Here is a 26,370-nt window from a genome sequence, read left to right on the forward strand (position 1 = left end):
TTATTTATTTATTTGACAGAGATCACAAGTAGGCAGAGAGGCAGGCAGAGAGAGAGGAGGAAGCAGGCTCCCTGCTGAGCAGAGAGCCCGATGCAGGGCTCCATCCCAGGACTCCGGGATCATGACCTGAGCTGAGTGGAAGGCAGAGGCTTTAACCCACTGAGCCACCCAGGCGCCCCAGAGCCCTCAAATTCCTTATCTATTTACATCTCCCACATCACTCCTAAATAATTTTGATAAATGTGCTTCTCAAAAAGTGCCCTAAAGATGATACAATTGTCTAAGCTTAAGGCATATAGATTTCTTTCTTAGTTATGGCATTTTTGAGGTTATTCACAAATATTCTACTAGTTAATAAGCTGAAGGGAAAAATACGCTAACTGCACTCTTTTTCAGCCTTAAAATTCTTTTTGCAATTATGTTTTTAAAATGCTGAATCATGAAATAAAGGAAACAGACAATGCAAGGAGCCCAAATGAGTAATTTGTCTCATACTTCAAGTTTCCTAATTGTCATACTGGTCTTGTTAAGCATTTGGAACCTAGTAACTGAAGTGTCTAAGTGACTGGAAGACTATAACTCATTCTCGGAAACTGAACTCGAGGAGAAAACTAAAAGCATTTATTTCTGCAAGTAATTTTACACTTTCAACTTCCTGTTTTATTTAGGCAGCTCATCATGACCATTTCAGGTAACAATGTAGAAGTTAAAAAACCCAACTTCCTCTTTGTAAAGTGATAAAAACCCTAAGCAGTTACTTATGAGAATGGTTGATCTTACTAGCTTTTATAGAAATACTTGCAAGGAAATCAGAGATTACCAACGTCAAATTCACAGATAAAATATATATGTGTGTATATATATATATATACATATATATATATTAAAATATACCCCACATAATGACATAAATGCCTTAAAAAAAATCCAAATCCAATGCAGTTGAGAATTTGGTTAAAAAGAACATAAAATGGGGTGCCTGGGTGGCTCAGTGGGTTAAGCCGCTGCCTTCTGCTCAGGTCATGATCTCAGGGTCCTGGGATCGAGTCCCGCATCGGGCTCTCTGCTCAGCAGGGAGCCTGCTTCCCTCTCTCTCTCTCTGCCTGCCTCTCTGTCTACTTGTGATCTCTCTCTGTAAAATAAATAAATAAAATCTTAAAAAAAAAAAAGAACGTAAAATGGAAACTTTAGAGTTCCTTCAAAGAAGAATCAATACAAATTACATCTGAAAATAACTTAAAAATTTGTAATTGTGCCTTGGTTGTGAAAATTTTATAGGACAAGAATCTCTCTTATGGGTTGTTTATGAATGCTAAGATATTCAAATCAACTAGTTTTGTTGGAAAAATACTTCAATTCCTGAATTCAGTTAAAAGGAATTAGAAGCTTGGAGGAAAGGGGGCAATGTAGCTACGAAGCTAAAGGAGAACTGAAGTAATCTTACAAGTCAATGCACTTTCTTTTTACTTACAGATTTGCAACAGAGAAACACAATTTACTTACTGTCTGGAAATAAGGATCTAACAAAATTTCAGCAATCTCAAATCATTGGGTTATATGACACTTAATACCAGCTACTCATAGTTATCCACAATAATGAAGAAATGTGGCTAATCTAAAACTGTTTACTGAATATGAAATTCATCAAACATTTTGGGACAGATTTACTGTACTAATTTTGACATGCTTGCTGTCATTATTAAAATTAAGCAACAAAAGAAGTATCCTGGGAGATAAGAGGAAACTGGTCACAAATTTGCTGTTATAGGGGCACCTGGAGGCTCAGTCATTAAGCTGCTGCCTTTGGCTGAGGTCATGATCCCAGGGTCCTGGGATAGAGCCCCTCATCAGGCTCCCTGCTTGGCAGGAGGCCTGCTTCTTCCTCTCCCACTCCCCTTGCTTGTGTCCCCTCTCTCACTCTGTCCTTCTCTGTCAAATAAAGTCTTAAAAAAAAAAAATAAAGTGCAAAATACTTTAATAAAAAAAACCTGCTGTTATAAAATGAAGACAATGTTATTAAATATTGTCAATAATCAAAGACACCTCAATTTGCACTTTTCTTTTGAAATACATGTATTACGTTTTCCCAAGTTTAATTAAGAAGGCATTCTACCCTATTGTTAAAGACAAAAACTCAACAATACTGGTAAATGAAGTATTGTTTGGACACCATAAATTTTGAAGTTTATTGTTATTTAAGTGTTTAGTGAAATCTTGTTGTAACATATTTTTCCTTAAAACAAGTGGACCATCAGTTGAGCTAACAAATGTTTGGTTATTCCGATTTTTACTATAATTTAATTTCATCTGAATCATAACTCTTGACTTAGACATTTTATTACAGCCTTCTCTTCAGCATAAATTCACATATAAGATGTCCTTTTCTCCTCTCTGTGAGAGTTTACAAGAATGAGAAATTGCAAGAATTTTCAAGAATGAGAAAATTCAATGCTAAAGTATTATTCAATGATTTGTGAATGGTTAGCACATACTTCAACATTTCAAAATGACATGGTATATGTAGGTACAACAAATCAAATTATTCTATACTGAGTACTCCTGGACCATAAACAGTCCCTTGTGCCATCCCATTCTCTTTTATTAAAAAAAGAGCCCAGATACATTTACAGAGAATGCACATTTTTGTAACAGCCACTGTAGGAAACAAAAGACATAATTCTTGTCCTGTAACGAGTCATCTAGTGAAATCATTCTAATTTCTATTGACTTTAAAATCAGATAGTTACTGAAATGCCTGACGAAGTGTTAAAAAAAGGTGTACAGTTGTCAGCAAAGGTTATTCTACCTAATGTAGAATATGCTCTTGTATTTAAAACACATTTTAAGAAGTAAATATGCAAATTACACAGACAAATTTAACTATAAAGACATTAACAGTGGAGCATCAAAGAAGGCATGATGCTTTGTCCAGACTTGAATGTGTTAATATGAAGTTTATGTGCTATATAAAAAAACCTTTATAGAGCTAAAAAAAAAAAAAATCCGCTGGCTATTCTTGATTTGTTAACAAGAAACAGAAAACTATTTTTCAAAAATTACCGTTAATAGGATGTAAGACGCAAAGGATGGAGTCATCGCGGGCTTATGTGCATACATGCAATTAATCAAAGGAGTGTCTACAGGGAAAAGTGGTCAAATTCTGAAGCTAACGTCCTGAGGCTTACACATTTGTTAGTAAGAATCAGTTCAGCCGATAGTAAGTAAGAAAAGAGTGGATAGGCGGACAACACATGGGGACCTCTCCCTGTCGAGGAGTCGTGACAGCAAAATCACTTCCTGAGGAAGGAGGAGCGAAAGGGAAGTTAAGAGGCCATCCTGACCAGGAAGTGACTCGCCCTAAACTAGCCTCAATCGTATCTAAAAATGGGGGGATGGGGAGAGCCCCAACAGTTAAAGGCGGTAAAATAACTGCTTCTTGATACGTCGAGACATCACCATCGCCCCCACTCTTAATTACAGAAAAAAAGTCCACAGTCACGATTCAGTAAACGAAAGTCTCTTCTCTTGCTTAAGGGTCACAAGGCTGTGCTTCAGGCCCAGGAAGAGAAAAAGAGAGTTGAGGAATGGGGAACTGGGGCCACCGTGAGGCAGACCAAAGCCCCTAAAGAGAGAAGCGTCCCAACTGCAGAGCGTATCCCAGTACAGGCCAAGAAGCTTCTTTTTTCTGGGGACACCGCGAGGGTTCCCACCGCAGCCAGGTCAGGCCCCCGTTCCCTGTCGCGAGAGGAGGCAAGAGAGAGAGGCGGACCCCTTACCTTCTCCTCATCCGACACCCGGTCCTCGAAGTCGGCCATCTTGGGCTGCTCTGGCCCAGCCCGGCCCCGGCGCGAGGCAGGCCGGGAAGGAAGCTGAGTGATGGAATCACCGCGGGGGCTGTCGGAAGGACCCGCCCGGAAACGCCGACCCAGAGGGTGCCATGTCAGTTTCGGGCGGGGTGGTGGTTCTGAGCGCCGTCCCTCCGCGAAGTCTCTAACTCTGCCTTAAGATTTTTCCTTAAATGATTTTAAAACTAATAGCTTTCTCACTGAGTTACGTTCATTTCCCCCATTCATCTATGAGACGCTGGGAGCATATTTCCACTATTCCTGACACCCGAGTTCTATCCGACCGAATCGCAATTGCTACTGTAGGTTTTCCCAGTACCAGTGATCTCTGTGGCGGCCGAGTCCAAAGGGCTAAATGCTGCTCGGGCCCTGGAACTGTCGGTGGCTTTTCCAACCCTGGGAATAGGGTGAGAGGTGACCGTCACTCGTATGGAAGCGAAAACATTTCACGCAGAGATCACATCCCAGTCCAGTTCCTCCAATATGTGCCGCCAGTCACCCTTTCCTGCCCTTCGAAGGAAAGGTAACCTCAGTCTTGGGACGCTCCTTCACGTTCCAAATTTTCTTGGTCCGCGTTCCCTGGGACTCAGCCTCCACAGAGGCCAATTTCAGGTCCGCCACTATCCCAGGATTCCCGACTCCCGGTTTCCTGCCCTTCTCCCCTCCCAGCTCCCGGAGCCTGCGGGAGCGGCAAGATGGCGGACGGAGACGGATTGGGTGAAGCAGCTACTGCTACGGCATCTCCTCCTGCACCTGCTCCCGGCCTGAGCCCGTCGCACGGCTGGAGGGAGCGGCTGCGGGCCGGACTGGCGGGGACTGGGGCCTCGCTGTGGTTCGTGGCGGGGCTGGGACTGCTTTACGCTCTGAGGGTCCCGCTGAGGCTGTGTGAGAATTTGGCTGCGGGTGAGAGGCCCAGACCTCCCTGGGGACGGGCGGGGGAGCTAGAAGAGGGGCCGGGGGCAAGAGGCAAAGGGCAGAGATTCTCCGCAGTCACTGGAGGGCTTCAGAGAAAGAGTCGGTTGTGCGCTACCTAGTGTGTTCTTCTCCTGGTCTGCAACTCCGCAGCTGATTGTCAAACCTGAGCAGCAGCTATGGGCTCCTCCCTTGAGCTCTTAAGATCCGCCCTCTCTCAACTGTCCTCGTTTACCCAAGGAAGAGCCCGCCACCTGACACGCTGTAGGCTTCAGGTAGTAGGGCAGATGAGAGCATTTTCATATCGGTTGCAGAATTTATATATACTCCCAGCATTGGTAGGATCCATTGAAAATCATTCTTTTGAGTCTCGCCGGTTAGCCAAGAGTTCCCACACCCAGACAACAAAGATGAGAGTTTCTGCATTCAAAGACCTAAAAGGAAAAAAAAAAAAAAAATGCCATGACCTTAGCCAACCATTATCATATTCTAAGATAGTTCTGTCAAGAAAGTTTTTGTGGTATCTTGGTCTCTTCTTTGCTTTAGGCTTTATCTTCAGTAATAAAACAGTACAGGAAGTAAAGGGGAAGAGAGCCACAAACAGTAATGGGTTCTTTCAACATTCGTAGAAAGCTTGCTATGTAGTCTGAGCTGAAGATACAAAGACGTGTCAGAAGTGATGATCCCCGTGGATTCTGCAAATACTATCCTTTACCTGTAACCAGGACAAAGTGGATGGGAGCCAGGGCCTTTTACCATTACATTAAAGTATTTCCACTCAAGCTCTGAACAGATGAAAGTATTTCTGCTGTGTGATGAACTGTGACTATCAGTACCTGTGGTTTATTTTTCTCCAGCAAGAAAAGGCAAATGTTTCCTTTTCTTTTTCATAAGATGACATGAAATACTGTGAGATAATGTTCTGGACTTTTTAGAAGATATGTAAGTTCAGATATAACTAACATACTAAAACTAAGTAAAACTAAGTAAATTGGCCTTCCTAGACTATTTGGAAGAGCTAATTTGCTGTCTGTAACTGGTTAATGAAGTGCTTACTAGTGGTTTGCATGCTCAGTGAAATATTATTCATTGATTTTATCATTTATTTTTCCATGTGTTACCTAGATAACACCATTCAGATGAGAGTAGTTAACTATTAATTAGTAGTTAACTATTAATTAGTAGTTAATTTCTGAAACCTGTGGTATTTATGAGACAGTTATTTGAAGTGAAAAATCTGGTCTAGGCTTCCAGTGAGTCAGGTTCAAGGAGTTCTCTCAGTCTGTTACTGTTCTCTTTGGTTTATTTTTGCCTCTCTAGCTGACATACTGAATACATACACATACTGATTCCTTGCCTCTAATTTGAAACACTGGTTTGTATCTCACCAAAATAATTAGGGAGTTGTTTTAAATCTCCTTTGTAACAGGATGTCTGTTTAGTTTATTCTTAGGGATTTGCAAAACTTCTTGTTGAATTTATGGTTTATAAGTTCTTAATTTATTCTCAAAAGTAAACTGAATTATCCCACTTTGATTTGCTTATTTAACAAACTATCAGTTTAAAATGCTACCCTTACATGTGCAAAGCTAATTTTTAAGATGTGATAGAATGGAAATTTAAAGTACCTTTTTAAAAAATTATAGCTTTCTCAAAGGAATCTCGTACTAGATATTAACACTATTTATATTCCTCCACTCATAAAGACAGCTGCATATTTGTAACTTGAAGTATTTTGAATTTGCATTTTTTTAAACTTTGATTTTTTTTTCCTTTTGCAGTGACAGTATTTTTAAATTCATTGACACCAAAATTCTATGTGGCACTTACAGGAACATCTTCTTTGATATCAGGACTAATATTTGTAAGTAGTTTCCATTTCCTTCATGTTTTGGTATTTATCTAAAGATCAAATATCTTTATATGGTTACAGTAATTATAAATACTTATAAATCATCATTCTCAATATGTGTTCAGAATTTGAAAAAAAATACTGCATCTTCCTCTCCACATTTAGAGACTGGCAGTATTCCTTTGTATATGAGACTGTTGTTTACTGGAAGGGGCAGGGATTGGGGGTGCATTCCCAACTAAACGCTTGCAGGGCCCAAGTTAGCAACAAATGATATAGAGTGTAAAAATGTGTAAAAATTAAGTTTCTTATTTACTTTTAGCACTGGGTAATCTGGACAATGCATGCTCCTTTTGGAAGGGGATAAAGCTAGTTGTTGCCATATAGATTGTGGATCAATTTTTCATATGATTTTGGAAGACTCTGGATGCATCAAGTGTTTATATAAAAGTCTCCCAGTACTTTAATCTTGGCAACATTGGGCAGACTGAAAATTCGTGTCTTGAATTCAGCCTATAGGTTGCCAGTTATCTTCTCTGGAGTGTTTAAGAGCAGAGTATTGGAGCCAAGCTAACTATCACTTTATTTATTTATTTTTTAATTGTGAGAAGAAAATTTTTTTAAATTGAAGTATAGTTCACATACAATATTATATTAGTTTTCAAAACCATCACTTTAGTTGTGTGAGCAAGTTAGTTAACTTTTCTTTTTTTTTTCTTTTTTTTTTTTTTAAAGATTTTATTTATTTATTTGACAGAGATCACAGGTAGGCAGAGAGGCAGGCAGAGAGAGAGAGGGGGAGGAAGCAGGCTCCCTGCCAAGCAGAGAGCCCGACGCGGGGCTCGATCCCAGGACCCTAGGATCATGACCCGAGCCGAAGGCAGAGGCTTTAACCCACTGAGCCACCCAGGTGCCCCTAGTTAACTTTTCTAGGCTTTAATTTCCTCATCTATAAACTGGGGATAATAAAATCAACTTCATAGGATTATGAAAACTAAATGAGATAATGTGTCTTAAGATCTTTCAGTAACGTGGTAGCTAGCTTACAGTGAGCACTTAATGAAATTTGACCATTATTATTCTGAGAAGTTGTAACTTTAATTTGGCTTTCCCTTGTCTTAATTGACAAGGGAATTTTAAATTAAGAAATTAAAAAAAATATATATATATATATATAAAATCTCTATTAACATCCCTGGGAACTAGTGCATCCTAGTATAAACCTCGGAAAAATACTGCTGCAGATAAAAATCTGAGGAAGTATGGCATACATGACCAAGGAATTTTTCTGTGCTTTTTTCTCATCTCTAGATGGTGCTCTTCTATTATAGTAGAAATAATGGCATTTGTATTGGAGTGTTTTTTTTTTTTAATAAGGACTAATACTTGGCCATTTTTTGAAAGTGAAATGCTAGCCAAAAAAGGGATTTTCTCTTGATTAAAAAAAAATTACTGAGGAATTTAGGATGCAAACTGTGTGTTAATATAGTTAACAGCAGTAGCTAATAATAAAAATAGAGTGGTCATAACAATATACTGCAAAGAAAATTAGGAAATTCAAGTAACATTTTAAAGGTTAAACTGTGTCATGACCCTTATAATATTGATGAGTTTTTATTGGCAAAGGTTATTATTTTTATAATTTCTTCTACCTCCTGAAATATGGAGCTCTATCTATGCTGATTGGGTTACTTCCACCAGAAGGGGTGGGGGATAGTGTGTTTGGGAGCTTGAAGAATAGCAATGAAGCCAGTTGTTTAGCTAATTATTACAAATGAAAAGATTACTCTGAAAGGAAAATGGAGGATCCAGTGGGAGTGCATATAATACTGTTTTCTGTTCTATGGAATCAGGGAAATCTCCCTGGGGACCTGTCATTTAAGCTGAAACCCCCCAAAAAGCCAGGCAAAGGTAGTTGGGAATGCTAGTATCCAAATATGAAACATTCTACTAATTCAACACAGAGCTTTTTTTTTTTTTTTTAATTTATTAAAGTAATCGCTAGACCGACATGGGGCTTGAACTTAGAACTGGCTATCAAGAGTCTCATTGTGTACCAACTGAGCCAGCCAAGCACTCCCGCAGGGATTCTTTTGATTCCTCTTTTCATAACGTTGATAAACCATGAAAACGTAAAGGAGTGAATATCCTGATTTTTAAATGGTTCAATATGAGAATCAACCTCTTAACCTACATGAATTATACTGCCAAATACTGGAGTAGTACTTCATGTTCAGAAGGCACTTACAATTCTTGTTAACTATACTTATATTGACATTGAGGCTCTGAGAGACTAAAGGTTAAGTGACTTACCCAAAGCACGAAGGGGGACTGGGAGTCAAATGTGAGCTTTCTAACCCTAGTTTTAATCCACCATGCTAGTTTCAAAATTATTTCTATTTTAATTATGCTTTAGATAGAATAAAATGACAATGTAATGTAACAGAGTTAGATTATTTATAGATTAAATGCTTTTTGCTGGTTTGTTTATTTGTTTTAAGTAATCTCTTCACCCAACATGGAACTCAAACTCACAACCCAGAGACCAAGAGTCACATGCTCTACTGACTGAGCCAGCCGGGCACCCCCGTTTCTTGTTCTTTTAATATTTCATTTACAGATACATTTCTTCTAGTATTGCCTCAGCTTCTCTAAATTTCATAACAAAGCTATAAAAAAGGTATTTTATTTCTGCCTAGCATGTGTTATTGGGGAATCTTAAGTTTGGTTTATTTTTTGGAAGGAGAATACATTTAAAATGCCAGATTAGGGGCACCTGGGTGGCTCAGTGGGTTAAAGCCTCTGCCTTCGGCTCAGGTCATGATCCCAGGGTCCTGGGATCGAGCCCCGCATCGGGCTCTCTGCTCTGCAGGGAGCCTGCTTCTTCCTCTCTCTCTCTCTCTGCCTGCCTCTCTGCCTACTTGTGATCTCTCTGTCAAATAAATAAATAAAATCTTTAAAAAAAAATAAATAAAATGCCAGATTAAATGGGAACATCTTTTAGGAATGTTTTAATTTGAGCTCATATATCTGCTGATCAGTTCTGTTTTTTTTTTTCTTTTAAATATTTTATTTATTTATTTGACAGACAGAGATCACAAGTAGGCAGAGAGGCAGGCAGAGAGAGAGGAGGAAGCAGGCTCCCCGCTGAGCAGAGAGCCCGATGCGGGGCTCGATCCCAGGACCCTGAGATCATGACCTGAGCCGAAGGCAGAGGCTTTAACCCACTGAGCCACCCAGGCGCCCTCAGTTCTGTTTTAAATAAAGGATTTTTTTTTGGTTTGTCGTAGATATTTGAATGGTGGTACTTCCATAAACATGGCACGTCTTTTATTGAACAAGTATCTGTGAGCCATTTGCGACCACTGATGGGAGGAACAGAAAGCAGCATTTCAGAGCCAGGTTCTTCTTCTAGCAACAGAGAAAGTGAAACCAGCAGACAGAATTTGTCAGGTGACTATTCGTGTAATATGTTTTCAGAGCTGTATAGTTAAGATTATTTGTCTGTGGGAGATAAAAAACTCAAAACAGAGAGAAGTTTGTCTTCCATGTAAATATAGGTAATCTGCACTGATACAGAGAACAGTGATCATCAGAGACCCAGTGATCATCAGTCTCCTAATTTGTTAGCCTGTCAGTCTTCAAGTGAAGTTTTCCCTTGTGGTCCAAGACAGTTCCTATCATTTATGCCATCATATCCACATTGCAGTCAGCGGGAAGGAGACTAGGCCAGTAGGAGGCCACCCTTTCTTCCTACTCAACCCCCAGCAACCAAGGATACTTCTCAGAATGTTACATTACCATTTCAGCTTACTTCCTGCGTCAGACCTCTGCCAAATGGCCACAAGTAGCTATAAGGGAAGCTAGAGATTATAACCATTTTCTCAGCATACATATGCTCAGCTAATAATTAGGAGATCTTATTACATAAAGGAGAGAACAGAGAAATTAGCCATTTCTGCCAACATAGCAAATAAATATATTTCTTCTCAGTATATTTACAAAGGTATCGAAATCTTAGTTATTCATGTATAGATACTCTATTAATCATACTCTAATTGTAGGCTTTTCCTCTCTATATATCCAGTAATATAAAGTAAATATTATTAGTGATATGCAATTAGAAATTAAAAATTTGAAGGCCAGATAAAAATGATATTTTTGGATTATCGTTCCTTTAATTTGATATCAGTAAAATTCATACAGTAATAACACAAATGACTTAATTTCATAGATGTCTCATTTGTTCGGTAACCCTAGGAACTTAGAGTTGTATTAGTTTAGTAGAAAAATACTGCCACTTTTTAGATATGGTCAGGGAAAGTCTTTGAGAAAGTGCCATTGAAGCTGAGCTCTGAAGCATGATTGGGTATTGACCAGGAACAGTAGGGATGGGATTGGCAACCATTCAAGAGTACAGGATGGAATAATGATACTTTTCTTTCTCCTCTTTCATAAAAAAATTACAGAACTCCTAAGAATGAGACATATTAAGATGAATATGACATAGATCTGTCCTCAAGAAGTTGAGTCCAGTATGTAAATAATTATGATAAAAATGCATTATATAATCTTATTCCCTATTGTGAGATTGAGTATATCATTGCATATGGAGAGTGAAGACACTCCCTACCCTGCACTCTAGCCTAACTATACTGGTGTTTTGTTTTGTTTTAAGATTTTATGTATTTATTTGACAGAGAGGGAGTGGGAACACAAGCAGAAGGAGTGGGAGAGGGAGAAGCAGGCTTCCCGCTGAGCAGGGAGCCTGATGCGGGGGTCAATCCCAGGACCCTGGGATCATGACCTGAGCCAAAGGCATACACTTAAGGACTGATCCACCCAGACACCCTACTTTGTGGTTTTTATGATATGTTTTCTCCTTAGAATGTTCGTCATCTGGCAACATTCTTTTACCATGATTTTTTTTTTTTATCATGATTCAATGTCTTTTACCATGATTCAGTGTCAGTTCATGAGTTACCTCCTTTCTAAAGCCTTTTCTAATTTCCCCAGAAAAATATTAATTAACTTTCTGTTTTTCTTCTCTTGGAACAAAATATATCTCTCCTGTAGACTTACCATACAGTTCAGATGGTAGTTTACATGACTGACTCTCATGTGACATTTCATTCATTTAAACAAGTTAGTTCCAAATGCTGTGCTAGGCTCCAAGAATACAAAAATGAATAAATTGTAACAGCTCATGTTCTAAAGAGAGAAACTGAAAATCAAATGGATAATCACATTATAATATGTTAAGTGAAGTGCTGTCATTGAGTCATGAACTAAATGCCATAGAAATAATAGAAATAGGAGAATGACTAGATTTAATTGTATGCTGCATGACAGCAGGGGTGATCCAGGCCTTACTCATCTTTGTGCTATTTGGCTAATACTGTGCATAGCATATACTGACTGTACTATAAATGTTGATGAAATTAAGATTGAACTGCAGTTGGTTAAGCTAATTCATTTCCCTGTTCCCCTCTTTGTTTTTTAGAATGCAAGGTATGGAGAAACCCTCTAAATCTTTTCAGAGGAGCAGAATATAGGAGGTATTACATTTTGCTTTCAGTATAACCATAGCATTAGGTTTAGAGTAGAAGTATTATGGAAACATTTGTTTTCATAAACACATTACAGCTCTTTTAGTTGGAGACACTGATATATAATAAGGTAAAATGATTAGCCCAACCTTTAGTTGGCAGCATCTTCACTGTATTTACTTCTATAATCATGAGAAACATTGCTTCAAGCCATATGTTTATGATAATAGTAAGTATACAGTTGGCTCCTGGTTTTGGCAAAAAACCTTTTCAGAGAATTCATGAGATTAAGAAAAGAAGTACAAATGTCAGCATGTTCTTAGGCATATATGCTCAATTTCAAAATTTATTTGAACACTCACTAGAAAATATCAATCTGAATGTGAATATGAAAATTTGTGCAACAGTAAGGGTATAGTATTTTTATATTGTATTTTTAAAATTTTTTAAAGATTTTTATTTATCTTGAGAGAGAGAACATACACATGTATAGGGAGAAGCAGAGGCAGAGGGAAGAGAGAATCTCAAGCAGACTCCTTGCAGACAGTGGAGCCCAATGTGGGGCTTGATTTCACGATCCTGAGATCATGGCCTGAGCCTAAATCAAGAGTTGATCACTCAACCAACTGAGCCACCCAGGCACCACTTGTATTTTATATTGCCTTCTGCTATCCATACTGCTGTGTCCATTTCTCTTCTGGTTTTAACTCTAGATGAGAAAACAGCTTGTGACACTTAAAGATACCCAAAGATGCTTTATTTTATTTTTTTAAAGATTTTATTTATTTATTTGACAGAGAGAGGTCACAAATAGGCAGAGAGGCAGGCAGAGAGAGAGGGGGAAGCAGGCTCCCCACTGAGCAGAGACCCGGTGTGGGGTTCAATCCCAGGACCCTGGGATAATGACCTGAGCAGAAGGCAGAGGCTTTAACCCACTGAGCCACCCAGGTGCCCTGATACTTTATTTTAATAAGGACTGTGTTTTACCTTTAGGTAGACTGGGGCATGTTATGTACATTTCATTGAACAAGAAACATTAGGTATCTACTACCTATGACCACTGTGAAAATGATGGCAATACAGAGTGACAAAGTGATAATCCCTGTGCTTAAGGACTTGATAGTGTAGGATAGTAGTATCCTGGGAAGGAAAAGCTAGGTTTTTATGAGAGATGCCTTTAGTCTGTATTAAGGGATTCTGTAAGAAACAAGTCCTTGAATTTCTGAGTCCATTTGTTAAAATAAAAAGGTTTTAGGCTATTTCTTGTTGTATTACAGGGTTCACTTCACAAAGATCTAAAAAAGAAATTTCTTATCTTGATATCAGGAACACTTACAATTCTTTTTGAATGATTAGTTTGTCTTAATGTAAAAGTCTCAATTGCACTGATAATCATTGTGTGGTTTTAGAAAGCTTAAAGTCCTACTGTAATCAGCCTTTAATAAGTGTACAGAACTTTGGTATGTATTTCATATGTTAGATTCATTCCTGGCTCCACTGTATGGCCCAATTTTTGCTTTCACTGAGTCTTTTTTATTTGTTTTTAAATTAAGGTCATTAATATTGTACATTATATGTTTTAATTCCTTTAAGTCATTTTGGGAATAATGTAGATCATTAATAAATAATCTTTTTACATGTTTAGAATATGTAGCAAAACTTTGCTTATTGAAAAAGGATCTACTTTTTTCTTTATGGTAATTTCTCACAAAATAGCTTAAAAACTTTAAATAGCAATGCAACTTGGACTATTAAATTACTTAAAATCTTTTATCATATACATATAAATAATACTTACAATGTGCTTTTAAAATGCTTTTTTTGGATTTAAAAATGCATGCATATTCATGTAGAAAATTGGAAAATGAAGAGATTTATTAAATTACTTAAAATCTTTTATCATATACATATAAATAATACAATGTGCTTTTAAAATGCCTTTTTTAATTTTAAAATGTATGCATATTCACTGTAGAAAATTGGAAAATGAAGAGATGTATCAAAAAGAAAGGAAAAAAAAGAAAGTAAAAATCACCGTTTCCTACCACTAAGTGATAACTGCTATTAGTATTTCCATCTGGTCTCTCTTCTGTATCCATGTATAGGAACAAAACTTGGGCATCATTATGTGTATATAATTTCACATCCTTTTTTCTAACACAATGTATGAATTTTCCTCAAAATTTCTTAATACATGAATTGCTTTTTTTTTTTTTTTTTGAAGAGTGGGGAGCAGAGAGGCCAAGGGAGAGGGAGAGAGAATCTTAAGCAGATGCAGATGCTCCACTGGGTGAGGACCCTGACACGGGGCTTAATCCCAGGACCCTGAGATCATGACCTGAGCCAAAATCAAGTCGGATGCTTAAAGTTGACTGAGCTACCCAAGTTCCCCTTCATACATGAATTTCTTCAAAAATATGGTTTTTAATGATTGTACTCTATTCTGTTATATGGAGGTACCTTACCTCCCCTATCTGGGTCACAGATTATGTTTCACTGTCAACATTTACACTAAAGTGGTACCTTTATATATAAATATTTAGCATATGATATTAAACATCTATGATTATTTCCTTAGGGCTGATTTGTGGCACTGAGATTCCCGAATTAAAGGATGTGAACATTTTTCCCCCCCCTCCACTTTATTATTTTCTTCATGGAGATTTTCAAAAATTACAAAGTAGAGAGAATGGCATAATAGAATTCCACATGCCCATCCCCTACCTAGAAGTGAATATTTTTAAGACTCCTAATAGATATTACCTAATCGATTTTTGGAAAGAGAAAGGTAGATGGCAGTTTAATTTATTCCAGCAGTATGTGTGAGTCCATATTCCTCCTCATCCTCAGCAACATGTAGTTGCCGTTTGACAGATGAAAAGTAAAAATTTGTTAATTTAATTCACTATTTTTTAATTATTAATGAGATTGGACCTTTAAAAATGTATTTATTAGTGGTTTGTCAACTTGCTATTAGTTTTTGTGGGTTTCAGGGGGATATGAAAGTTTAAATTTCTAATTTAGTAAAATCTAGAAAAAGTTTCTATTTGCTTTATGCTTTGAAAGCCCTTTACCATTTTGACATCTAGTAAAAGTCCACCCATGTGTTCTTCTAGTTTCTTTGTAGTTTTACCTTTAAGATTCTAATTCACTGGGAAGTTAAGTATATTTAATAAGGTATGTATCTAAGTCAAATTGTTTTATCCTCTCAAATCTAATATAGAAGCACTAATAATCTGGCCTTTTCCCTTTGGTTTTGATGTTTTGTTGTCATACTGTAAGTAGTTTGTATTGTTATCTCTTGTTTTTCTGATAATAAGTTTTTAAAATATCCTGATACAGAATTTGTAACCATATATTTTTGCATTTTAAATAGTGTCTATTGTAGTAGGTAGAGGCTCTCTCATGTTCAATTACATATTTTCTTGTGTTTTGGTAAAGATACACTTGGGTGACTGGTAAAGAGCCACTTACATACTATGACATGAATTTGTCAGCTCAGGACCATCAGACCTTTTTCACCTGTGACACGGACTTTTTACGTCCTTCAGACACAGGTATGTGTCATATCTGCTTATGGGGTAAACAGTGGTGATGAAAATTATTTTTAAAATTCTTTAGCATTACTTATTATAATACACAAAGTTACTTGGCTTGAGGTTGTTTGCATCATGGATAACAGAAGCAGATTAAATTGAAACTAAATATGAATGTAAACTAGGTTGTTACACTACGTATCCTCCTTATAAAGAATTTAAAGTACTTTATAAAAATATGAAATTACTTCTTTTATTACTTGAAAAACCTTTCAGATCAAATATAGCAGAGAACAGTGTACCCAGTTTGGTCTGGGGAATTAACATATGCAATTATACATAAGAGTAAGGCAAAGTGTAAACTCTGGGGCATGGCATGTAGATTAAGATGGAATATATTTTATCCCAGTCATAAGTTAGAGGTGCGTGGAAAGTGGTGGAAGATCATAGAAATGTCTGTGTTTAGGTCTAAGTCTTCTCTATGGAAGAGAGTATTAAGACTCTTAAATACACGGTTAAAAACAGATCTTTATCACTGTTCTTTCACTTTGAATGCCCTCTCCTTTCCTATCTATCCTCCTACTTCTGTGCTTCCTGCTTTTATCCTTCAAGATCCAAATTAAAAGTTACATTCTCTAGGAACTTGAGAGTTAAACACTTTATTTTCTGCAATTTTGCAGTACTTAGTCCAAGCCTCATTGAAACAATTCTAGTTAATTTATTCAACCACAAACATTTACATGTTAATTTTATCATGTTGTTTTAACGTTTATCTTCCCTAATAGGGTGGGAAACTTTGGAAAGCAGGGACTGTATTCTCATCATCTTTGAATCCTTTTCATCTAGCACATTGCCTGGCATACTATAAATATATTAATATTTATTATTTGATGAAAATATCAATGAATGACCTTAGTGTCACAGATGTCTTAAGCAATTTCACTAATAATAGCTAACACTTGTATAGCACTTACTATGCACCAAGCACTGTTCCAAGCAATTTACATAAATGTACTGATTTAGTATTCCCGATCATTTTGAGATAGGTACTTTTACCAACCTCAGAAATAAACATGTGAAAAGAAGGAAGGAAGGAAGGAAGACAGGTAGGCAGGCAGGCAAAGGAAAATCAAGTAATATGCCCTAAGTAACCTAACTAATAAATGATAAAGTTGGATTTCAAATTCAGGTCTGACTCTTCACCACTATACTACTGTTGCTTCTACTCACCATAGTGACAGGCAAAAGACGATCACTACTAGGGGGTCTGAAAAGTAGCCAGTTTTCCAGCATTGAAGTGAATTCTTTGTGATCTGTATCTGTTGGATTAAATATATTAAGGGTGGGTGATAGCAGTAAATGCAGGGATCTTTGGAATGGTTACATGAAGGGATTTAATTGTGAATAGGAAAAAAAGGAATTGCCTTTTGTTTATATTAATGGCAAAAGTGTTGGGTTGGGGAAATAACTGAAATGGAAATTAGTATGTTAACTTTAAGGACTAAAGTTGACTCTAAAAATAACTCTAGAAATTAAGGCTTCACCTCATTTTTGCAAGCAGAATTGCAGACATTGGCAGGCTTTTCCGGTAGCATCCATGGCTATCCACTAAAGCCGTGCTCTTAAAACATTATTGTTCACTTATCTCCTAAAGTAATTTTGAAAAACTACGTATCCTTTCAAACATTTTTAACTTGACATCATAAGATTAAATAATTGCAAAGAATATGATTTTTAGCATATTACAGATAATTAAAAATAAAACTAGAATACCCTATATTTGAATGTATCTCAAGAAATCTAATGACTTGATATCCACCGTTACTATTGAAAAAGACATCGAAAATACTCTTCAGCAGTAGTAAATTTTATGTAAGTTCTTTTGCTTCTTGAACTCATCCATTTCACACCTCCATATTATAATTATTGTATACTTCAGAGTCTTATTTATCACATATGCTTTTCCACAATAAAATTGTTTTGCCTAAGTTTTTAAAAATTTTAATTTGCTTTGATCATAAGGTTCTAAATGGTATCATGTACTTTAGTTATATTTTTGTCAAATCCTTGGAGCTACATATTTGGCTTTTTCAGCTTTAGAAAATATCCTCCATAGAACAGCACTTGGCTGGGTGAGTTCTCATTGACCAAATCAGACTGACTTTCTGACAGAAAAGTCTGACTTCATTTTTTAAGTCAAATAACCATGTTAACATGCATCCCTATGACAACCATTTCTCTTTCTGAATTTAAATTCTAAGATAGAAACAGAATTCTTGGAGCTTTGCCTAGGACCTATCACTTGGCCAAAATAAGATTCCACCACCTTTATTTTCCTTTACTAATGCCCCCTTTGCCTTGCTGTGAGGGGACCTTTCCTTAGGAGCAACACATTCTTTGATAGTAAGGGGCAGGGGAGGCTGATAAGTGGAACTGATAAAAATGGTTATCACTTCCTCTCTAGGGAGAGCATCCAGGGGCCAGAATACTCTTATTTCTAATGCCAAGATTTACTCTTAAGTAAAAGGAATTCCTGTTGTAGGTGCCTTCACAAAAAATGGCTGCCCCGAAACCTAAACTTTGAATTTTCCTGTGGGCACTTGGAGATCTTTACACTTTTCGGAATGTACCTTAGAAAGATTCAGGATGGGTGAGAAGTAAGAGTTTCTTCAGGAATATATCTTTTGGAGAGTGGGGAAGCAGATATTGGGTAGGAAAGGGCAACCAGCATGGTGCATAGACCAGTCAGAGGCACATTCTTCAAGTAGATCAGTTCTAGGAAGAGTCATATAAAGCTGAGACTTTATAGAAATTGGTTCTCTTAAAACCACGCATGCTGTTTTGGTCCTTGCAAAGTTTCATGTACTTCTAGAGGTATGCGTAATCCCAGGTAAGTACTGAGCTCAAGGACAGTCTCTTATCTGTGAATTGATCCATATTGATCTTTTCAGATACTCACATAAAGGTAATGATTTTATATCTGTAGTTTTATTAAAAATGTGTACATATGTGTGATGTGACAAATTTCTCTTGATGAATTGCCATCAGTTACTAAGTTAGTAGATTCTGTTCTCATCCTATTGATTTATTTATTTAAGGCATAAAACAAACATATCTTCAGGGCCAGCCAGCAGTGTTCTGTTTTTGATTTTTTTTTTTTTTTTAAGATTTTATTTTTAAGTAATCTCTACACCCAATGTGGGGCTCGAACTCACAACCCTGAGATCAAGAGTTTCATCCTCTACCAACTGAGCCAGACAGGCCCCCCGGCCAGCAGTGTTTTTTGAATAACTTGTTTTCATGGTATTCTCAATTCAACACTTAAGAATCAGGAGATTTGACTTTTTTTTTTTTAAGATTTTATTTTATTTATTTGACAGAGAGAGAGAGATCACAAGTAGGCAGAGAGGCAGGCAGAGAGAGAGGGAGAAGCAGGCTCCCCGCCGAGCAGAGAGCCCCATGTGGGGCTCAATCCCAGGACCCTGAGATCACAAACCAAGCAGAAGGCAGAGGTTCAACTCACTGAGCCACCCAGGTGCCTTGAGATTTGACATTTAAACCCAGATTTACACTTTTTAGAAGTTGGAAAATATGGCAAAACTGGACCTGTATGTACACCTTGCAATAATCAGTTAGACCCGAGCTGTGACTCTCTCCTTTAGATTGTGCAAATGCCTTTTAATTTACACATTTCTGTTTTCTGCTTAGTCTTTGTAGGCATCTACATTTCATAGCCCCTGATCTTGGGATTGACTATTTTCTGATTGTAGCATATTGCAATACTATTTAACTTTAAAAAATGGATAAATTTGATTGAATTGCTAATTGCTTGGTTTTTTTTTAAGCATATCAAGAGCTCTTAAAGAGGACAGATGAGCAGCTTTTTCTGCCTATGGGTCCTGTCCCTGTGCTTTAATAAAACCACCTTTTTACATGGAAAAAAAAAAAAAAAAGACAGCTAAATACTAAATCAGCATTTTCCTTTTAATTATTCTTAAGCCTTGTTTTAGAAAGAAATACAAATTTCTTCTTGTACTTTACTTCCCCTTTTCCCTTTGGCTTAGAACTGAATTAGTTGTTAGGATTAATCTTAAAAGTCTGGATAGAGCAGTTGAAAACGTTTTCTAAGAATACGAATAAGAAAAAAATGCTTAAAGGTGGATCAGATGACCTCAGTAAAAAAGAGAGAAATGCAAATGAAGATGAGATAGTTTCCATGTATTAAATTAGCAAAAATTGATACTAACTCAGTGTTGCTAAGTAGGGAAACGTTCACTCTTCTCCACTGTCTGAAAGAATGTAAATTAATACAATCTTATTGAAAAGAGTTTGGGAGTTTATTATATCCAGAATCTTTTAGAAGATGCATACATTTTAATCAACCGTTCCACTTCTAGAAAGGAAATATTTGGTCAGGTATGCAAAAGTAGATGTTAAAAGATGGTGGTTATAACATTTCTATAATTAGCAAAAATTGCATGTAACTTAATAATTTAAAAGAATTACTTCGATTAATTTTGATATATACGTAATAGGCTAGAATCCCAAATAGTCATTTAAAATGTTGATAAAGATTTCAGTATCCAAATTTGACTTGTAAATTAAATCATGTAAGCTAAAGGAGAAATCCCCATCATTAAAACTGGCAAGTCTAATATTCTTTATTTTTATGTAATATTTTAATGTTTTAGCAAAACCCTATTCTTTTTTTTTTTTTTAAAGATTTTATTTATTTATTTGTCAGAGAGAATGAGGGAGAGAGAGCGAGCACAGGCAGACAGAATGGCAGGCAGAGGCAGAGGGAGAAGCAGGTTCCCCGACGAGCAAGGAGCCCGATGCGGGACTCGATCCCAGGACGCTGGGATCATGACCTGAGCCGAAGGCAGCTGCTTAACCAACTGAGCCACCCAGGCGTCCCCAAAACCCTATTCTTTACCTGGTTATTATCAGATGGGTGCTGACGTGCATCAATTTGTCAAGTTCAGGAAGCATTAGTTGTCAGCTGGTGACATGTTCGATATGAGATATGTATTTTTGTTACACAAGTGAAATATATTGTTTTCTTTTCCAAGCCAAGACTAATATTTTGTTTCCAAAGGAAAATGCAAACATTTTCCACATTATTCTTTCTAGACAGTTGTAGGTTTTGTTCCAAAAGCAACATTCATAGATTCTCTATTTTTCTTATCAAATTTGAAATAGACCAGATAGTTTCATGAATCTACTTTTTTTAATTTTTAAGAAACTTAATTTTCATTTTGTACAGTAATTGGTAGCAAAACTAATATAGTTATTCTAGAGAGGTTTTAATTCAGGCTTTTCTTGAATCTTGGTAGAGACTGACATTTTCCATAAATATACTATATTCTAAATTAATTGCTTTTTCCATCTTTTTGTACGAAATACAAATTCAAACATTCTTCCTGGATTGAATCATTGATTAGACGAATACTTTGTTTTTAAGTGTTTTGTATATTTTAGCATCAACCCTTTTCAAAGTGATAAAAGGACTAGAATATTTCATATGATTATAATTCGATGTTACCCAATTTTAATATGCATTTAGAAATATAAATGTTTATGTATAATAATGGTATAGTTAACTGGATTAAATACCTTATATGTTGTTATTCAAATCAGAGAAAGAATATATTTTTCTTCTGTGTGATGCTTCCATTTAATGTAAATTAGATTATTGTGAGCTGACACCCCAATTTCTTGTTTATGTTTAAGAACATGTTATTTAAATCTTTGTTTACTCTCCTAGCTCATTCTTCATACGTTTTGCATAAGATTATTTATGTTTACCATCTCATCTGCTTTTTACAATATTTTTCCTACAGTTATGCAGAAGGCATGGAGGGAAAGAAATCCTCCAGCTCGAATCAAAGCAGCCTATCAAGCTTTAGAATTAAACAATGAGTAAGTGCGAAATATATGGAAAGTAACTTTGTTTTGTAGGAAACTCAGGCAAATGATTTCATGTTATCTTTTTTCTTTTCCTAAGACACTTAGAGTCATTAGCAGTCCCCATCCCTCTGCTTTTTTTTTCGTATACTAGAGACAAATTTTAGTGTTCATGGGCATCTATACTTTGGTTCTGAAATTATAAACTTACCTGTGCTTTTGAATTGAAATTATCCTAGAGATACTTTTTGAAATGGGGAATGCTGATCTCATTGGTGATAATTCTTGATAGTTAAAGAGTACAAAAATACTTATGCCACCTTTTTTTATTTTGTTTTCATTTAAATCATTCATTCAAAGCATTCATTTAGTCCTGAGAACTTTAGTTGCTAATGGGATTGGAGGCATGTGAAGAGGATTCAAAATAAGCAAAATGTAGTATGTATGTATGTATTTATTTATTTTTAAAGATTTTATTTATTTCACAGAGATCACAAGTAGGCAGAGAGGCAGGCAGAGAGGAGGGGCAGGGAAGCAGGCTCCCTGCTGAGCAGAGAGCCCTATGTGGGGCTCGATCCTAGGACCCTGGGATCATGACCTGAGCCGAAAGCAGAGGCTTTAACCCACTGAGCCACCCAGGTGCCCTTTATTTATTTATTTATTTATTTAAAGATCTTACTTATTTATAATTTGTCAGAGAGAGAGAGAGAGAGCACAAGCAGGCAGAGTGGCAGAGAGAGGCAGAGAGAGAAGCAGGCTTCCTGCTGAGCAGGGAGCCTGATGTGGGACTCAGTCCCAGGACCCTGGCTGGGATTGTGCCCTGAGCCAAAGGCACCCAGTTAACCAACTGAGCCACTCAGGCATCCCAGAGGTATTTATTTTTTATAGCTCTTTATATCAGTTCTTCATTTTGAAAAGACAAAATGTAAAATCATGAGTTAGCCTAATATTTAAATGGAATAGATCAATAAGTATTAATTTGATACTAAATAAATGCCAGGAGTAAAAGTATGGCCCTAGTTGGGGTTAATCAGGGAATGCGTCCTGAATGGTATGAATTTAGCATTGTCCCTGGTACCCCTCAACAACCCCATCCCCCAAGATATGTTATCATTATTAAGAAGATCTTCCTAAGGTAGAACAAAAATCAGTGTAGGGAATTCCAAAAGCAGTGAATCAACTTTATTGAAACTCTGGAAACTAATCAAAAGTTTGTAGCATCCTAGAGCATGCTTAATCAATTAAAAAAAAATAAAATAGCTGGATCACTGTAAGTGAGTTTTATGGTGTTTTAACTTACACCGGCCCCCCCATTTCCCACTCCCTTGCTCAGTGGCAGTCTTGAAGACAAAAGTCTGCGTTCTGGGTATAGGTTCCTCCTATCAGAGGAAGTGGAATGACTCTTATTCTTGAAGAATTGTGCTTGTTTATTTTGACCTGTCTGGTTGGCTCTCTGAAGGGCCAGCTCAAAGGTATTGCCTTTATTTGGGTTAATTTGGAACTCTCCCAGCACTTACACAGCTACACTGGGGGGCATTTGTTGAAAACACATAAAGACAAATGCATTAGTCCCTGCTGCCCTGGAGCAAGGGATAACAGCTGGGGCAAATAATAGACACACCAGAAAGCTTGAGAGGAAAGGCTGGGGAATGAGATACTTTGGAAAATAAAGGCTTTTGAAAAACTCCCACATATTCCTGGAAATCTCAGATGTTCCATACATGCCCAAGTTTGGGCACATGCTCAGAAGTGACTTAAGAAGACCCTAAGCTCTCATGTCTGTCTGAATTTCAGGTTCTGCACAAACAGAAAGAAAAGGCTAAGGCAGGGTTGTAAACTGCCTGGCTGAATGTTGAAGGTGTGCCCCAACACACTCAGAACCAATCTGCAAAGACTTGGCTTTTTTTGTTTTGTTTTTGGTTCCAAGTAGTTAAGGCAAGTTCTATCAAATCACTGGCTGATGAACAGGCTAAAGGAGAGAGGATTCACTGGTATATGATAATGACTGCAAACTTTAGAAAATTAGTTCAGAAAAGTCATTAAACAGCTACAACAAGCAACAGCAACAAGCCATGGAGAGGAGGGGGAAATCTGAGTGCTAGAGTTGCTAGATTATGATCTTCAAAATTTACAGTTTTAAACAAATTAAAAAAGACACACAAAGAAACAAAATATGCCCCATTCACAGAAAAGAAAGGAAATGAATGGAGACTGTCCTGATGGAAGTTGTCAAGACTTTGGACTTTCCAGACAAAAACTTTAAAGCAAATATTTTAAATATGCTCAAAGAGGTAAAGGAAGCCATGTGCAAGGAACGAATGGAAGTCATGAGAAGGATATCTTACCACTAGAGGATATCAATAAAGATTTAGAAATTTAAAAAGAAATCTAGGAAAAAAGTTTAGAAAGAGATCCAGAAATAAAGATCAAGAACTCAGTGAACCTCAAGTAAAATATAATCAAAGAAATCTACAATGAGACACATTATAATCAAGCTTTCCAAAACCAAGGACAAGGAGAAATTCCTGAAAGCAGCAAGAGCATCATGAATGAGGAATCTTCAGTAAGATAAACAGCTAAGTTCTCATCTGAAACCATAGGAGCCAGAAGGCAGTGGGATAACAAAGTCAAAATTCTTTTTTTTTTTTTAAATTTTATTTTTTATAAACATATATTTTTATCCCCAAGAGTACAGGTCTGTGAATCGCCAGGTTTACACACTTCACAGCACTCATCATAGCACATACCCTCCCCAATGTCCATAATCCCACCCCCCCAACCCCCCTCCCCCCATCAACCCTCAGTTTGTTTTGTGAGATTAAGAGTCACTTATGGTTTGTCTCCCTTCCAATCCCATCTTGTTTCATTTACTCTTCTCCTACCCCTTTAACCCCCCATGTTGCATCTCCTCTCCCTCATATCAGGGAGATCATATGATAGTTGTCTTTCTCCGATTGACTTATTTCGCTAAGCATGATACCCTCTAGTTCCATCCACGTCGTCGCAAATGGCAAGATTTCATTTCTTTTGATGGCTGCATAGTATTCCATTGTGTATATATACCACCTCTTCTTTATCCATTCATCTGTTGATGGACATCTGGGTTCTTTCCATAGTTTGGCTATTGTAGACATTGCTGCTATAAACATTCGGGTGCACGTGCCCCTTCGGATCACTACGTTTGTATCTTTAGGGTAAATACCCAGCAGTGCAATTGCTGGGTCATAGGGTAGTTCTATTTTCAACATTTTGAGGAACCTCCATGCTGTTTTCCAGAGTGGTTGCACCAGCTTGCATTCCCACCAACAGTGTAGGAGGGTTCCCCTTTCTCCGCATCCTCGCCAGCATCTGTCATTTCCTGACTTGTTAATTTTAGCCATTCTGACTGGTGTGAGGTGATATCTCATTGTGGTTTTGATTTGTATTTCCCTGATGCCGAGTGATGTGGAGCACTTTTTCATGTGTCTGTTGGCCATCTGGATGTCTTTGCAGAAATGTCTGTTCATGTCCTCTGCCCATTTCTTGATTGGATTATTTGTTCTTTGGGTGTTGAGTTTGCTAAGTTCTTTATAGATTTTGGACACTAGCCCTTTATCTGATATGTCATTTGCAAATATCTTCTCCCATTCTATCAGTTGTCTTTTGGTTTTGTGAACTGTTTCCTTTGCTGTGCAAAAGCTTTTGATCTTGATGAAATCCCAATAGTTCATTTTTGCCCTTGCTTCCCTTGCCTTTGGCGATGTTCCTAGGAAGATGTTGCTGCGGCTGAGGTCGAAGAGGTTGCTGCCTGTGTTCTCCTCGAGGATTTTGATGGATTCCTTTCTCACATTGAGATCCTTCATCCATTTTGAGTCTATTTTTGTGTGTGGTGTAAGGAAATGATCCAATTTCATTTTTCTGCATGTGGTTGTCCAATTTTCCCAACACCATTTGTTGAAGAGGCTGTCTTTTTTCCATTGGACATTCTTTCCTGCTTTGTCAAAGATGAGTTGACCATAGAGTTGAGGGTCTATTTCTAGGCTCTCTATTCTGTTCCATATCTATGTGTCTGTTTTTGTGCCAGTACCATGCTGTCTTGATGATGACAGCTTTGTAATAGAGCTTGAAGTCCGGAATTCTGATGCCACCAACTTTGGCTTTCTTTTTCAATATTGCTTTGGCTATTTGAGGTCTTTTCTGGTTCCATATAAATTTTAGGATTATTTGTTCCATTTCTTTGAAAAAAATGGATGGTACTTTGATAGGAATTGCATTAAATGTGTAGATTGCTTTAGGTAGCATAGACATTTTCACAATATTTATTCTTCCAATCCAGGAGCATGGAACATTTTTCCATTTCTTTGTGTCTTCCTCAATTTCTTTCATGAGTACTTTGTAGTTTTCTGTGTATAGATTCTTAGTCTCTTTTGTTAGGTTTATTCCTAGGTATCTTATAGTTTTGGGTGCAATTGTAAATGGGATGGACTCCTTAATTTCTCTTTCTTCTGTCTTGTTGTTGGTGTAGAGAAATGCAACTGATTTCTGTGCATTGATTTTATATCCTGACAATTTACTGAATTCCTGTACAAGTTCTAGCAGTTTTGGAGTGGAGTCTTTTGGGTTTTCCACATATAGTATCATATCATCTGCGAAGAGTGATGGTTTGACTTCTTCTTTGCCGATTTGGATGCCTTTAATTTCCTTTTGTTGTCTGATTGCTGAGGCTAGGACTTCTAGTACTATGTTGAATAGCAGTGGTGATAACGGACATCCCTGCCGTGTTCCTGACC

At 37.1% G+C, this 26,370-nt stretch overlaps 2 protein-coding genes across 10 annotated transcripts in view; one reads left to right on the top strand and one right to left on the bottom strand.

The window, feature by feature from the left end:
- CAPZA1 (capping actin protein of muscle Z-line subunit alpha 1) overlaps positions 1 to 3,968 on the bottom strand; it is a 48,101-nt gene extending 44,133 nt beyond the window's left edge. The window contains exon 1 of the mRNA XM_047726689.1: positions 3,777 to 3,968. Coding sequence (XP_047582645.1) covers positions 3,777 to 3,815 — 39 coding nt within the window. The 5' untranslated portion in view covers positions 3,816 to 3,968. The remainder of the gene's footprint in view (positions 1 to 3,776) is intronic.
- A 279-nt stretch (positions 3,969 to 4,247) lies between these two features.
- ST7L (suppression of tumorigenicity 7 like) overlaps positions 4,248 to 26,370 on the top strand; it is a 119,806-nt gene continuing 97,683 nt past the window's right edge. For 2 of the 9 annotated variants that reach the window (XR_007126750.1, XM_047726678.1), the window contains exons 1-6: positions 4,444 to 4,748; positions 6,539 to 6,621; positions 9,900 to 10,062; positions 12,113 to 12,167; positions 15,600 to 15,715; positions 21,538 to 21,616. Coding sequence is in view for 8 of the 9 variants with exons in the window: in XM_047726678.1 (XP_047582634.1) it covers positions 4,541 to 4,748; positions 6,539 to 6,621; positions 9,900 to 10,062; positions 12,113 to 12,167; positions 15,600 to 15,715; positions 21,538 to 21,616 (704 nt within the window). In the remaining variant the exon portion in view is untranslated. Of the gene's footprint in view, positions 4,369 to 4,433; positions 4,749 to 6,538; positions 6,622 to 9,899; positions 10,063 to 12,112; positions 12,168 to 15,599; positions 15,716 to 21,537; positions 21,617 to 26,370 lie in introns of those variants that run through there. The other 7 variants (XM_047726682.1, XM_047726684.1, XM_047726680.1 and 4 more) reach the window with 6 other exon arrangements.

The sequence above is a fragment of the Lutra lutra genome, chromosome 4 (assembly GCF_902655055.1).
Source record: "Lutra lutra chromosome 4, mLutLut1.2, whole genome shotgun sequence".
NCBI classification, from domain to species: Eukaryota; Metazoa; Chordata; class Mammalia; order Carnivora; family Mustelidae; genus Lutra; species Lutra lutra.